Consider the following 16093-nt stretch of genomic DNA (forward strand, 5'->3'; position numbering starts at 1 on the left):
ATACATGTAGCATGTTCTCAATGCTATCGTTTTAAAAGATAAGGCTAACAACTCTAATATTGTTAAAATAATATTTAAGCTACGACGTCTGAATAGTTGTAGGCTATTTAATATTATTTTTAAATGTTGAGCATGGTAGTCTATGAGTAGTTTAAACCTTCACTTATAATGTCTAACAATGATTAACTCATTCTGGTTAATTAGATTGAGATGAATTAATGAATGTTTCGAAGATTTTATTAATTAGATCAAACTGCCATCTTCATGGAACGGAGTGACCTAGCGGTAGAGAGCTAGGCTGCTTACCCGTAATTTCGAGTTCAAATCCGGGTACGTAACACGTTAGGGAAATGAAAGAGGGTTGGGCATATCTCTTCATATGCCGTGGTCACAGAAAGAGGTGAACTCTACTTCACTTACCCATCAGGTTTGGAAGGAGAACTTTCCTTACTAGCGGCGTACACACCAGTACATGACTAAATTAAACTGTACATTAATACATTAATGTATAGGCCTACATAGTTATGTATATGATATATATATATATATATATATATATATATATATATATATATATATATATATATATATATATATATATATATATATATATATATATATATATATATATATATATATATCTTTAGTCTTCCGCCTGTGTTTGATTAAACATTAGTTAGGTTACATAAAATTATAAACACATATCTTTTTATAGCTTGGCCCAGGCATAGTATTTTTGGTTTTCCCCCCTAACATAAACGGGAATTTCCAAAATGATTTCGCCAACCGCCATTTTGTTTCAATACTTATAGTAAGTAGGCTACCGGAAAATAGGCTGTTAGTAAAGTAAACAAGCTACTAGTAAACAGACTACTAGTAGAACTTATAATTCTAACATATTAATTACAATAATAAAAGTCAAGTTTAAACCAATCAGTTATATTTATTTTTCAAAACAATAAAATAGATATTATCCAAGTTTGTAACTTATAAAACGTATACTTTTGTTTAAACTTTAAATCTACATTTAAGTACATTAAGATAGACAAAGTTAATGTATATATATATATATATATATATATATATATATATATATATATATATATATAAAATGCCTCATGATTTTTCTATGCTTCTCTACAAAATTATTAAAATTATGTTAACCTACTACCATCCAACAGGACAAATGTAGACAGTCTCATCCCACCATTTTTCTAAACGTACCCCTCCTGATTTGTTGGAGCACATGAGTCCAATTAAAATGAGACAGGCACACCTATCTGATAAGTACGTTTTGAAAACCATATAAATAATAGCTATTTAATATATATATATGTGTGTGTGTGTGTGTGTATATATATGTATATATATACATATATATATATATATATATATATATATATATATATATATATATATATATATATCCCTTTATCTACTGACGGTACTTATAAGTACCACTTTAATTAAGTGCCTGTACTATTTTTAATTTAAGACGAATTTTTTAAATTATTGATGTAATTGATAGTATTATCTCCCTTGAGTCACAGGTAGGTGGAGGGATCGATGTTTTTTGAAAATTTCTGGTGTGGCGCCACTGTCAATCTCTACCTGTATCGGTAGTTCACAATCGTTCTGTACATATCTCACACGTGCTCCTGATTTCCCTTTGTTTTACCTTATTCTTTAAGTTTTCAACACCGAATATTTTTTATTGGCATCCTTAATAGTCAGGTCAATGTATTTAGCTTCTAGTTTTAGAATTTTTATCAAATTGTCTTTGTAATAGATCGATGTTTACAAGTGGACTTATAAGTACCGTCAGGAAACACGGACATTTTTTTTAGGATTTCTTGGAAATTGGAGATTTTCGATTTGGAGTGACATAAATATTATTTTGATAATTAATTATAGAAATGTATTTAAAAAAATATATATTTATGCATTTATAAGAAGGTTAGCATAGGGTTTTCCTCAGAAATATTGTAATTAATTGCAGATTTCTAGTAGTAAAAGAAAAACAAGAATAGAGGTGGCAGTTGCAGGCTCGTTTAATAGGTTGAGTATACGTTATTTGTATACCAAAGTCTAGTTCTAGAAGTAAGATTTGTAAGTTATATTTGTTGAAGAAACTGTCTTGCCTACAATAGCTAGCATGTACGTAATGTATACATGAAGACTAGTAATAGTCCATACATCTGCATGTAGTATAAATCGTTTTGTAATTTTGAATCAGTAAACACAAAACAGTAGGCCACTACGCTATTCCAAACACATTGAGCTCACTTCTATATATGAACTTTACAATGTAGTGTACACTTGTCATAACATTTTAGTAGGCTACAATTATACTAGCATTACTAGTAGTATTGTACTGAATGACTAGGCTTTCGTTTTCAAAATATTTGTTTATGCGGCTCATTGTAATGGCTATTGGAAGCCTCCAGCAAAAGCAGGTTCAGTCCGGCAACTGTTGCCACACCAAAAAGACGACAGACCAGAATGTATCAGGAATTAGGAATGAGGGAGCATGACATGTCGGCACCTTTTGCTGTGTTTGAGGTCTAAGATATGTTTCCATAGAAAATCCAGTAAAAATCCTACTCAAAATATACTTTTGTGCTGGGTTTATGTGTGAAAATTACAAAAAATGATTGTTATAATGATTACCATGTTATTAGTTAATAAGTTGTATCGTTTTTTCCTGTTTTGTAAATTTTTTAATTTTTGGAAAAAATGTCCTACATTCCTGACGGTACTTATAAGTACCAATAAATGTTTGGGCCCTTAAAAATTTATGAAACAAAATTTCCTTCGACATATGCTTTAAATGTGCCAAAAGCAATATGATAACACATTGTTTAAGAAAAAATGTCATTCGGAACCTAATTCCGTAAATAAAGGGATATATAAGTGTGTGTGTGGTGTATGGTGTTTGTTGTGTGATTATTTGTGTCTGTGTGTGAATGTTTGTATGTAACTTGGTTTGTGTTTGTTTACCTTTTGGAAATTAAGTGTACAATTTTTAAAAATATGGATATGCCTGAATAGATTATCTGTAATATATCGTGCAATACAAATCAACTTTCATCTACACAGAATTAAAACAGAAATCGGACCAAGTTCACCATATACAAAAGATTCTACAGGTTTGCCTAAACTTTACTCTAGTCCATGTTGTGACCATTATGGTCTGTTCTTTCAGTTGTTTTAGCTTAGTACTAAGTTAGATATCAAAATGATTGTTTGTTTATAGATTAAACAGTGTCTCCCGAAGTAGCCTATATGCTGATATACTTCGTTTTTTTTTAAAAATGTGAAATGCAGGTATATGTATTTAGTTTAGTTTTAACTTTATCATCACGATACATCTTTTCGTTAAAGTTAAATGTAGATCTATTGTTTTTAAATTTTGCTTTAGCACTACTAATCGTATTGTAAACTTTTGCATTAAATGCGTGTAACATGTTTGTAATTAGATTAAAAATAGTTATTTGTCTTTGAATTCACATAATATTAAAGTATTATACTATATTTATATACAAGTTAGTGAATACATTTAATAAATCTAATACTACCTGTAAGAAAATAAATTGTATTTGATATGTATGTGTATGGTTCCATGACAACTGATCTCACGGACAAATGATCTCAGACAAAATATCTCAGACAAAATATCTCAGACAAAATATCTCAGACGAAATATCTCACGGACAATTGATCTCAAGACAAATAATCTCAGGGCAAATGATACCATGGACAAATGATCTCAGACAAAATATCTCAGAAAAAAAAAATCTCACAGCGAAATTTTAATTGTATGTACGATGATTTTAGTTGATTTGAACTTTTTTTATTGACTGTAATTAATATGGTTGTGTTTACTTTTTTACTCATAATAATTGTGAAAAAAATTAATTTGTTAAACCTAAAAAACCATCAAAAGATGTATTAAACTTTGTAGTAGCATTTGATTCGAAAAAGTAAAAATGTTAACAAACTCACTCCTTTAGTCTGAAAAGTATAATAAATGATAACGTATAAAACAAATAAAGTAATGGTAGTTATACAACATTAAGGTTCAAAACACGCGAAATATTTTTCAAAAATGTGAATGGGTCTTCAGGTTCGTAACGTTAAACTATTGTTTTTATTGCATTATCAACACAAACATAACGTTTACGTTTCTTTGCTGGCAGGTACATCAATATGATCACACCTCTCCAATACTATGTGATCATCGATTGTGTGAACTCTTGCTCGACATGTCCTAATTTCACATTTCCAAATTTCTTTGCCTGCTTATGGCAAACATAAATTCACCAGAAACTAATGTCCTAAAACCTTTCTGCGAGGTAACGAAAGAGGCCATAGCTGAGTAATCACCACTAATACTACTATGTTTGATGCACACTACGACAAACTTAGCTCCGCGATGACCGCTGTCGTTTGAATAAGCATTTGTCACCTGATCACTAAGGTGTAACTGCCGCATAACTATTGACTGTTGATGCTAGTTGTATTGTCCATGGAGAGCGGATTTTTTTCCCTTAAGGCATGTCTCTGCCATCAAAGCGGGCGGCCACCTTGATACGAAGGTGTGTCTTTATTGTTATTTCATCCCCTTTGATCTAGTTTCGTCCACCTGACGTGGTAGGTTTGTCTCATGTTTGGCAAGCCCACCTACGCTGTCTATCGAAACAATTTCTTTAATCTTCGTTTACTATATTACTAATACCAACTTTAAAAAGTTTAGTGCAATATGACAAATTTATACGGCAAACATTTCTTAAAATTATTATATAGGCCTATAAACAATATAAAACATAGTACACAAAACCATATGACAATCAATAAAAAGATATTTCAGATCAACTAAAATCATCAACTACACTTTTAAAATTAAGGTCTGAGATATTTTGTCTGAGATCAATTGTCCGTGAGATTATTTGTCCTGATATATTTTGTCCAGGTATCTTTTGTCCGTGAGATCATTTGTCCTTGAGATTATTTGTCCTGAGATCATTTGTCCTGAGATCATTTGTCCGTGAGATATTTTGTCTGAGATATTTTGTCTGAGATCATTTGTCCTGAGATCATTTGTCCTGTCACCATGTATATATATATATTATATATATATATATATATATATATATATATATATATATATATATATATATATATATATATATATATATATATACATATATATATATATATATATATATATATATATATATATATATATATATATATATATATATATATATATATATATATATATATATATATATATATATATATATCGATGGTCTCGGTCGCAAACCGTCTAACTCCGAAAAAGTAAATTTTACAGGAGAGACAAAAAACTGATTATTTCTTTGTTGATCGCTCTAATACAAATTTTTTTTAATGATATGTGCGAAAAAACTCTCTAGCGACTATACTGTAGCGTTTTAAATTGAGTATTGTTAATATTTACAAAATTATAGCAGGTTTTAAAAGATAGACGGTTTGCTCGATCTAAACATCTCGGTGCAAACCGTCTATCTGTGCGCGCGCAGACTTGGCCGTTTTGAGCCGAGAATTTCGGTCTCAGCCGCGTTCGTTCGTTTTGTCCAATGAACGTGATTTGGTTATGTTTATGTTTTTAAGTTATAATTAACACTTCATAATATTTTGATTATAGTTTTGAGCTCATATTTTAATTATTTGAGTTTATTCTACTTTATGGGGTCAGTTTAATTTTAGTAGAGATGTTTTAGTATGGCTTTATCGCTTTTTGACTGTTTATTCATTATGGCTGTATTTAGCACTAGACTTATTAACTGTTGAAGGTTATGCTTTATTTATTACATATTTCTATTCTCACTGTTTATTTTACTAAATCTGGTGGGTGCTGGGTTTGTAGAATCATAATAATAAAAATATCAACCTTATTGTCAGATACATTATGAATGAGACATAACACAATAATTACATTAACATTGACTTAATTTTTACTTATTTTACAAAATATAACAAAAAATGTGTTTATTTTTTAAATTTATTCTTTAAATAAAAGTCACATGAAGAAACATTAAAATGGCAACATATTTTAAAAATCAGGCAAATCATCATAAAAATGTGTATTTATGACTAGCTTTAGGTGCTCAAATATGACAGCTTTTTTTTCTGCTCTTGTACAACTTGTCAGGGGCTACAGATGAGATCATAATCTTACGACCCTAGCTTAGCAATTTCCAGCCATCTGCTAATTCACTTTAAAGTAGATAGTAGCATCAGGGTTGTACTGCAGTGCACGAATATTTGTCGCATTGAATTCTTGATACGTCTGCCTGGTCTTTTTGAGAGAGGTTGGTGTCTATTGTCTGTTATGTGAGGCTGGTCTGTTGAGAAAGGCTGGTGTCTTGTATGGTAAGACTGGTGTGCTGAGAGAGGATTGTCTATTGTATGTTAAGACTAATATTTTGAGAGAGGTTGGTGTCTATTGTCTGTTATGTGAGGCTGGTCTGTAGAGAAAGGCTGGTGTCTTGTATGGTAAGACTGCTGTGCTGAGAGAGGATTGTCTATTGTATGTTAAGACTAATATTTTGAGAGAGGCTGGTTTCTTGTATGGTAAGAATGGTCTGTTGAGAGAGGCTGGTCTGTTGAGAGAGGCTGGTGTTTTGGAGGGTAAGATTGGTCAGTTAAGAGTCTTTGGTCTTTTGTATATTACGACTGGTCTGCTGAGAGAGACTGGTCTCTTGTATGGTAAGAATGGTCTTTTGAGAGAGGCTGGTCTGTTGAGTTGCTGGTGTCTAAGAGGGTTAGACTAGTTTCTTGCGATATTCTTGTGCCCTGTATTGTAAGATAGTTTGGTCTTTTGTATGTTACGACTGGTATGTTGTGAAAGGCTGGTGTGTTAAGAGATGCTGATGTCTTGTATGGTAAGACTGGTCTGTTGAGAGAGGCTGATCTGTTGTGAGAGGCTGTTTGTTGAGAGAGGCTGGTCTGTTGGGAGAGGCTGGTGTCTTAAATGGTAAGACTGGTCTGTTGAGAGAGGCTGATCTGTTGAGAGAGGCTGGTATGTCGAGAGGGGCTGGTCTGTTGAGAGAGGCTGGTCTGTTGAGAGAAGCTGGTTTGTTGAGAGAGGCTGATCTGTTGAGAGAGGCTGGTATGTCGAGAGAGGCTGGTATGTTGAGAGAAGCTGGTCTGTTGAGAGAGGCTGGTATGTTGAGAGAGGCTGGTCTGTTTAGAGAGGCTGATCTGTTGAGAGAGGCTGGTATGTTGAGAGAGAGGCTGGTATGTTGAGAGAGGCTGGTATGTTGAGAGAGGCTGGTATCTTGAAAAAATAAAACTGAATTTTTTTTGGTCAGTCAGACTGGAATCTTTTTTTTTGACTAATAAAATTACATCATTTTTTTACTTGACAGCTTGAGATTGCTATCTAAGTTTAAATAGCCTTCTCATTCTTCTATATGGTAGCATCCAATACGATTGCATATCATGTGATTAAATAATTTCAATTTTGATCTGGAATCTAAACATGTAATACTCATCACTGTAGTAAGCTAATTGCTAAGCTCATGTTTTAATGCATTATACAATGAAGCATGCTTATTATTTATTGAACTGAATAGCCATCTCAATATTTGATCATTAATATTAAAAATTATCATACAGGCATTTACTAAAGACAACTCACCATGTCGTTTAACATTACGCCAAACATTTTGTGACCTACTATATAAACATTTCTTAACACGTAGCTAAACCCTCAATATAAAGCTATTAGTGAATTAACAATAATTTAATTTATTGCACAAGCTTGTGGAAATGTAATTCAAATAATATTGTTTTAATTGATCAATAGATTTAGATTCTAGAATGAAGATCTAGTTTCAAAGCATTGTGTTAGCGTAATAAAAATGTAAACAAATAAGTTTGGTTCTCGAAAATCTACTGGAAATAGGCTAATTTAAATAAATACCCTATGTTTATTATTTTTTAATGATAAAATATGATATAATAGATGAAAATAATCAATAAAATAGTCTTACCAATAAGTAATTTGTCTGCTGTGGTGTAAAATTGTGCGATTGCAGCGTGCGATTGCGTTTCCGATCAAAAGTGTACTGACAAATATAGCGGTATTCGTTTTGCGCCGAGATTTTTAGCGCTAGAAATAATAGGCGGTTTGTTCAAATTATTATATCTCGATAATCATTCAACAGATTTCTATAATATTTTCAGGCATTATGGGGAATCATACTGGCTTTTGATTTATGTAAAAAAAAAAAAAATTGAATTTTTTTGAGTTAGACGGTTTGCGACCGAGACCATCGATATATATATATATAGCTTATGTGTTAAAGTATAAGATACCTAAAGTAAATTCCAATTTTTTTCATCAGACACCAATGGTGAGAAAACAACAGATAGCCCACCACTTTCTAATGAAATTGACAGCAAGTTACGTAAGACAACCAGTGAAAAAGAAACACTACGCCCACCCAATGCATCACCAAATTCAAGAAACAAAGACACGAAATCATTCACTAAACGAACAGAAAACTGGACGAATGGTGAAAAAACTATCCTCCTTCGGTTGGTAAAAACGAAAAGGGAAATCATTGAAACAAAGCACCGAAACAAAGATGCTAAAGAACAAAGGAACAAAGCATGGGATCAGATTCTCGCGGAGCTTAAAAGCAAATGTCCAAGATTTGCAAATATCAGCACCAACTGCGTTAAAGAACAGTACCAGCGGTTGAAGAGTCAGGTTAAGAAGTATCTAACAAAGCCAGATGACTCTAAAACCAGTGGAGAGGCCCACAATAACATTGCCATAGTGAAACTCATGTGTGATATTTGTCAAGAGGAGTTTAAAGATTTCAACCCAATAAGGAATGATGATGAGGATGATAATACTAGCGATAGAAACAAGGACAAACTTAAGATCACTGATGAATTACTTGAAGAAGAAGTTTCAGTTAATTACTTCTCTAGCAGGACTCCTGATGAAGGTACTTGTTTTATAATTTTCAAATCATTTTTTGTCTTAAAACTACTGACACGTAAAATGTGTTTATAAAATAAACGAATAAACGCAAATAGGAAAATACCATACTTCTTAAATAGCATCACATTATTATGTTATTATAACGGTATCAGAGTTAAAGTATTATTTTCATTTGGATTTAAGGTAACTAATTTAATTATAAAAAAGTGAAGTTCCCCCCTTCAGTTATAAAGATACCATAAGGCAGATGGAGTAAAGTCCTATTTTTTTTGTTTTATTTTACCTTAATCTGAAAACGGATGGTGTGGTCCGCACTATGTCCAGCCACCCTTACTTTCCCTAACGTGAGTCAGGAACCCATCAGAGCTGGGTTGACTCAGCGACGTCCTATTGTCTCGACCCTAGACCTATACTCACACCCGAGACCTTCTTGCAAGCAGTCGGGCGCCCTACCACCCAAAAATGAGTTTGTCGAAAAAGAAGATTAAACAATCTTTTTTTCTTATATTCATCAGAAAAAGATTTCCCAGAACCCAATCCTAAGAAAGACCCAAGTAGAACAACAAACTACTCACCAGCAACTTTTAAAGCCTCATCACCAGACCATGTTAAACTGGAACCAACAAACAGCAACAGAGTCGCAGAAGATCGGGAAATGCGTGTACACGATCAAAAACAATTCAGTAATCTACATAAACTGGTCGTAAGTCAAAATCCGTACAAGCTAGAAATTGGAAAACACAATGATGTTCAATCGGAAAAAGTGCTGTCTACTGATGTAGATGTCCATCCCAGACAAGTAAACAGCGATTTTAATAGTGTTAATTCCACTGATACGGTCACCTTTGAACGCAACAATGACGAATTGAAAAACCTTAGAAGTAAACATCAACAGTTGTATTCGTCTGAAGTAAAGTACCCTGCTGGTAATGTAATAAGACGACAAAAAACCCCATACGGTATCATGACGATCTGTTCACAAGAAGATTCACTAATATCATCATCAGACCTGTCTGAAATTGAGAAAAGTAATTATGTGTTAATGCCATCCCGTGATGAGTATGTAAGAAGCCATTCTCCTATAGGTAACTACAACTCTGACAATGCAGCGAGACCATTTGAAGACGAATACAACACATTGGAGAATCGTCATCGTTTAGTTAAATCAAAAGGTAAGTTACACCTTGAGGCAAGCAAGCGAGGTACACAAAGTACACATTTCTGAACCTCACATCTATTCATATATTAAATTACGCTTGCTACATACGGCGGTTAAAATTTTACATGCATGTTGTATTCACACAAAAAATCGAAATAATTAGAACTGCGTTAACGTTAATTATTTGTATTGCCTTGTGTATGTGCTTAAGGATGATCTACATGTAGAGGCTTTGAAGCTTTTTTTTTTTTGAAGTCTTGTAGAATAAACATAAAGAGTAGAAAAATCAGGCCTAGTTTTAACTAAAACACTCTTTTGTTAAGAATATCATTTTAATTTATTTTTTTTAATTTCCGTTTTTAATTTTAAAAATTTAAATTTTTTTTTGTAACAGGTGATTTATCAGTCACAGATGACGACTTACAACACACAAGTCAACCTGATTCTACGATTAATAATACAAAAGTTTTCACCCGACAAAAAAACATCCTTCGTCCTAGTAGATTGTTTGAACCGTATAACCCTTTCTACTCACATACCGATATAAATCGAAATAAATCAAGTATTGACTATTCTCCTACCAAAAAACCTCGAGCACATTCTCCCGTCTCTCCTCCGAGTTACACAAATTATAAAACTCAAATTCTCTGGTCGTCGTTACAATCCCCTGAAGAACAATTTGACAACCCAAAGGATAAGCAAGATAAGACTGAAATTAACAGCTATTTAGGTATTTATTCATATCCTGGTATAGATCGGGATAAATCAAGCAGTGACTTTTCTCCTACCAAAAAACCTCGAGTTCAGTCCCCTGCCGAGACTCAACAATTTTCTTCTATGTACTACACATTGGGTAAACCTCAGATTTCTAGGTCATCGTCACAGTCCTCTGATGAACAATTTGACAACCAAAAGGATAAGCAAGATACGACTGAAATCAACAGCTGTATAGGTATTTGTTTACCTTGATAATTCTTCATCTTCGACTAAAGGAAAATGTCAATGTGCATAAATAATATTAAAGATTGTAGTACATGATTTTTTTAATAAACTTAATAATAATGTTTCTGTTTACAGGACCATATCAAGAGGACATAGACATTCATAAAGAAACCGTAGAACTGAGGTATGATCATATATCTTTCTATTCGATATGATTAAATGTGGATTTGAACTTAAAAGTAAACACAATAATGAAGCCATATTTTATTTAACGTTAGCTTCAAAGGAAGTAAATAAAACATTTATTAGTAAAAAGTTTGAGCTACAAAATGAATTCATTTAGCCTCTTTTGTAGGTTTTTGGAGTTGTCAGTAAATGACGTCAGAAACCTTTGTGGAAGGGGAGGGGGGGGGGGGCGTCAAATATTTTTACCGTTTAGTTAATACTAAAGTTCTAAAAATATTTTAAAAATATGGCAAGCGATAAAATTGTGATTACATTTTGTTTTTAATTTAAAGCTGTTTGGCAACAATAGATTACACTCATTTTCATATTTGTGTATTTTTAGCTAAATTACTAGTATATAACTAGTAACTATTTGTTTGAATATTTTGAGCCTTAAACCGGAAGTCATTTTGTACTTATCTCACAAATGTAAAATAATTCAATTTTGGTTGAAAAATATGCATTCTGGCACAGTCTAGAATGACTTGGAACCATTTAGAAGCAGTTTTTCTAGCCTATAGCGGATGGTGATTAGTATGGTGCAACTAGAATGAATTTGCATATTAATCATTAAAATATTAATGATTTACTACGTGCTAAGTTTCTTCGGCTTTATTCAATGCTATTTTGTATTTTGTTTTAGGAACGGCAAGAAACAAAGTGTATAAAATTAATTTACATTTTATTTTCAGTCCCTCTAATACCACCATGTCGTCCGTTCCAAGTTTAAATCGAAATGTAAACAAAAGAACTAAAAATCTGAAATGTTTTATCAACACCAAAAGAAGATACGAGGTGCAAGAACTTCGACTACAGAAAGAAAAACACGTCGAAGAGATGAGAATGGCCAGAGAAAAACATGAGATAGAAATGGAAATGTTGAGAATAAAAAAACAGGCTCTAGAACATCATTTACAACAGGTGATTAAATCCTCAGAACAGCCGTCACAGCATACGTCACATATATCTGACGTGTTAATATCGGAAGAACGCCTTTCAAAACGGATGCCAAATACATCGGGGATCTTCACGACAACACAAGAAATACTGAACGACACGAGTTGTACTCTATACAACTTCTAGCTAGCAAGACTCAACACAAAAGTAAACGTAGTTCACTAAAGGCGTGCATGATTGTGCCGTTCACCTCAACGTATTTTATCCGTTGGTTTAATTGAAACTTTATGAAATGTTTAATAAACGTCCCTTGCACTATGCGGTTTGAAAAAAAAGAAGTCAATCAATCAATCTAAACACTACAAGATTCGCGTAAAAAAAAATTAATGTACAATTATTGCCCATATGTACCGAAAGAAGATTTAATATTTATATCATTTATAAATAATCGGAAATCCATTCTCCCAAAACGAAAAAAAGACAGTATACTAATAAGAAAGGCAATGTATAGTCATAAATAAAATTCCTTATCCACATCTAGAGATGTATTATTTAAACATGTGTGATTTGATAATTTATCAAATAGATGTTAGGGCCTATATCGATATTTTCACAACAACATAATTGGGGATTTCGGTATTTTGTGTGACAATGGAAGTATTTCTGCATTTTCAGTTCTTCTTCTTCTTCGTTCTTAATTTTTAGTGTTGGATGGGATCGAGCCTTATTTGCCAGAGGGTTTTGAACATTTGCCGACTCGACCACACCTCCATCACAATTAAGGATACGTATCAACTGGTTATGCGCCATTGGGGTAATTGACTCCGATTTCAGCCTGCTTTTCTTTTTGGATTTGCTTGCTAGCCTTTGTTTGATTTTTGGTGTTGTCTCTCATAGAAGCTAACGGGCCTCATCTGCCCGAGGGTTCGAACTCGAGACTTTTCGGTTAAGCAACCATGAGCTTTACCGACTCGACCACGCCGACCCCCGCATTTTCAGTTACATAGTTGGATATATCGTTATTTTCGAAGTCACAAAGCTAAGGGTATATCAGCTTTTTACGATTTCCAGTAGCTAAGTACTCTACCTACATTTGCGACCAATTAATATTTCTTCCCCAAAACAAATAAAATGATTTAGATAAATGTAAGTAAAGTAAGTAAAGATTCCTCTTTAGACCTTACGATCCATTGTGCAGATCAAAAGGAGTTTCTTGACCTCGACATATAAAGGTATAATGTGGTCAGCTCTGTGCCCTTAATTTCCCTAACGTGAGTTAGGTACCCATTGGGTGGACTTAAGGACTTTCCATTACCTTGAACCCGGATTCAAGCTCGAAACTATCGGGTTAGCATTCTAGCGCTCCACCACTAGGCCACCCCGCCCCATAGTAGATACAAATATACATTATTTTCTTTCTTTCTTTCTTTTTTTCTTTCTTTCTTTCTTTCTTTCTTTCTTTCTTTCTTTCTTTCTTTCTTTCTTTCTTTCTTTCTTTCTTTCTTTCTTTCTTTCTTTCTTTCTTTCTTTCTTTCTTTCTTTCTTTCTTTCTTTCAAACTCGAAACTATCGGGTTAGCATTCTAGCGCTCCACCACTAGGCCACCCCGCCCCATAGTAGATACACGTATACATTATTAATTCACAATTCGCATTGTGCGGTCTATAGAACGATTGCTCTAGCTCGTCTTGATGTTGTTTCCACACGCAAATTAAATTGTCCTGAATCTATAGTTCTAATGTATCAAGTCTATATGTTACCCACGCGTATCTTTCATCAAGTGTAAGGCACGATAAGCTTTTACCCGCTTTGTTATTATATATAAATAAATATATAAATATATATATATATATATATATATATATATATATATATATATATATATATATATATATATATATATATAATATTTATATATATATCAATATAGATCCATCAATATATTAACTTTTATATACTGTAAATGTTTGATTCGTTACATAAATGGAAATAATATATTTTTATTTGACTGTAATTCTCTAGTTGCCTCCCTTATGTCGCTGATCTAAAATATCGCTTAAACAACGTAATTAAACAATTAATTACGAAATAACACTATTACATTATTATTTTTTACAAATAGCTTTTTTAAATAAAAATGTACAACCTGTTTCAATTTGCAATAACAAAAAGAAACTTGCTTTTTATATTTACACATTAATTTGTTAACTTTCATCATCTTCTGTTCAGTTTTTTTATAATATTAATATATATATATATATATATATATATATATATATATATATATATATATATATATATATATATATATATATATATATATATATATATATATATATATATATATATATATAAGTGAATAGCTTTGAGTCAAACTTAATAGATAATATATTGCATAAATTCGTGTATTTTAATTATCAATATTGTTCAATAATTGTAATTGCGTAATTTAAAAAAACGTGTGATTAGAGCGAGACATTTTTAAAAATATATATTTGTTAAAGGATTACAGTTCAGTTATTCTGCAGACTAGCGGCCTTTATTTCGTTTGAGTTTATTTTTTTTTCTCATCAAAATCGTTGCAAAAAAAACAGCGGTATATCTTTCGAGTCAATGGACCTTTATACGATTTCACTTTCGCTATCTTTCCATTGTCACATTCCCGATGTGTTTAAACTATTTCCCAATATTTTTTGTTTATTCGGAGATGTTATTTTTTTTAACATTGCACGTAAATGTGTAAACAGATCTGCTCGCAAATTTATGATAAAACAAGTCAATTTAACAAGTAGATTAAATTAATAAAATTTAAATCGCCGGCTCTGCTCGTGTGATGACGTCACGGACAATGTATTGTAGACTTATATTGTACAATCTAGATTCTAGATCTATCACTCTAGATGCCTACAAATCTAAACCTGAAATTGTCTTGCACTGTCTTAAATGTACTTTATTTTCCTATATCAATAAATGCAGTATTAAGATAAAGTTTCATTTACAATTGTTTAATATTTATAGTGTTAGTGACAAATATTTTTCTTACATGTTTGTGTAGGAATAGAGGGGGGGGGGGAAGAACGGCTCGGCTGTGACCCCCACTTATTTAAACTCACAATTTTAAAAAATGGGACTGCGTTGAGGGAGAGTGTATGATTGCCAGAGTTTCTTCCAGGCATCTCTTCGGAGCCCCCCCCCCCCCCCCCTCCGAAGAAAGTCTACAGCCCCCCCCCCCCCCTAAACGAGATGGAGTTTGTATAGTAAACATACACTTTTACTAGTGTCCGCCCACCTCCCCCCCCCCACCCCCGAAAAATGTTGACCGCCCCCCCCCCCCCGAAAATTTCAAGTGACCCCCCCCCCCACCCCCCCCCCCCACCCCGGAGAAAAAAATCGGGAAGAATCACTGATGATTGCTAACTCTAAACGGACCCGAGTTCGAACCCCGGGCAGTTGAATCTCATCAGCAGGGAACAGCAAACCATTAAGGAGAGCAAACTTAAAAATAAAAAGACAAAAACGTCTGCCTTGCAGAATGTCCTTGTGCAATATCTAATGGAAGCAAATCCAGTAGGAAAAGCAGACTGAAATCAACATAACATGTTGACATTTAATACTTAATAGTGCTGTAGGAAATCACGTCAGACATTACAAATAAGATCGAAATAGAAAACACATTAAAAGAAAGAAAATAGCCGGTGTAAATTAGGATAACGTTTTAATGACGCTATCATTAACTGGTGGAGCTCACGGTTTCAAACTTGAAAGTTTCAAGATACTAAGACGATCTGAGTTTACTCAGCCCTATTAGGTACTTGGCTAAAGTTGGATAAAGTAATAAAAGCAAAACAAATTTCCCCTTTCGTTCTT

The 16093-nt window shown here is 32.9% G+C and overlaps 1 protein-coding gene across 1 annotated transcript; it reads left to right on the forward strand.

The window, feature by feature from the left end:
- The first annotated feature begins 761 nt into the window (after nt 1–761).
- On the forward strand, nt 762–13417 carry LOC131930672 (uncharacterized). The gene is made up of 8 exons (XM_059287258.1): nt 762–811; nt 1182–1287; nt 3100–3149; nt 8397–9008; nt 9520–10176; nt 10558–11115; nt 11241–11289; nt 12023–13417. The coding sequence occupies exons 2-8, from the start codon at nt 1247–1249 to the stop codon at nt 12411–12413; spliced, it is 2358 nt and encodes a 785-aa protein (XP_059143241.1). The 5' UTR covers nt 762–811; nt 1182–1246; the 3' UTR covers nt 12414–13417.
- The last annotated feature ends 2676 nt before the right edge of the window (nt 13418–16093 follow it).

This window comes from Physella acuta, unplaced genomic scaffold, assembly GCF_028476545.2.
Source record: "Physella acuta isolate Inbredline_101_S28 unplaced genomic scaffold, ASM2847654v3 ptg001818l, whole genome shotgun sequence".
Taxonomy (NCBI): Eukaryota; Metazoa; Mollusca; class Gastropoda; family Physidae; genus Physella; species Physella acuta.

Coding starts and splice junctions, on each gene's coding strand:
- LOC131930672 (XM_059287258.1), top strand. CDS start 1,247: ATGAGTCCAATTAAAATGAGACAGGCACACCTATCTGATAA. Junction 3,150..8,396: donor ATATACAAAAGATTCTACAG/GTTTGCCTAAAC, acceptor TTTTTTCATCAG/ACACCAATGGTGAGAAAACA. Junction 10,177..10,557: donor TCGTTTAGTTAAATCAAAAG/GTAAGTTACACC, acceptor TTTTTGTAACAG/GTGATTTATCAGTCACAGAT.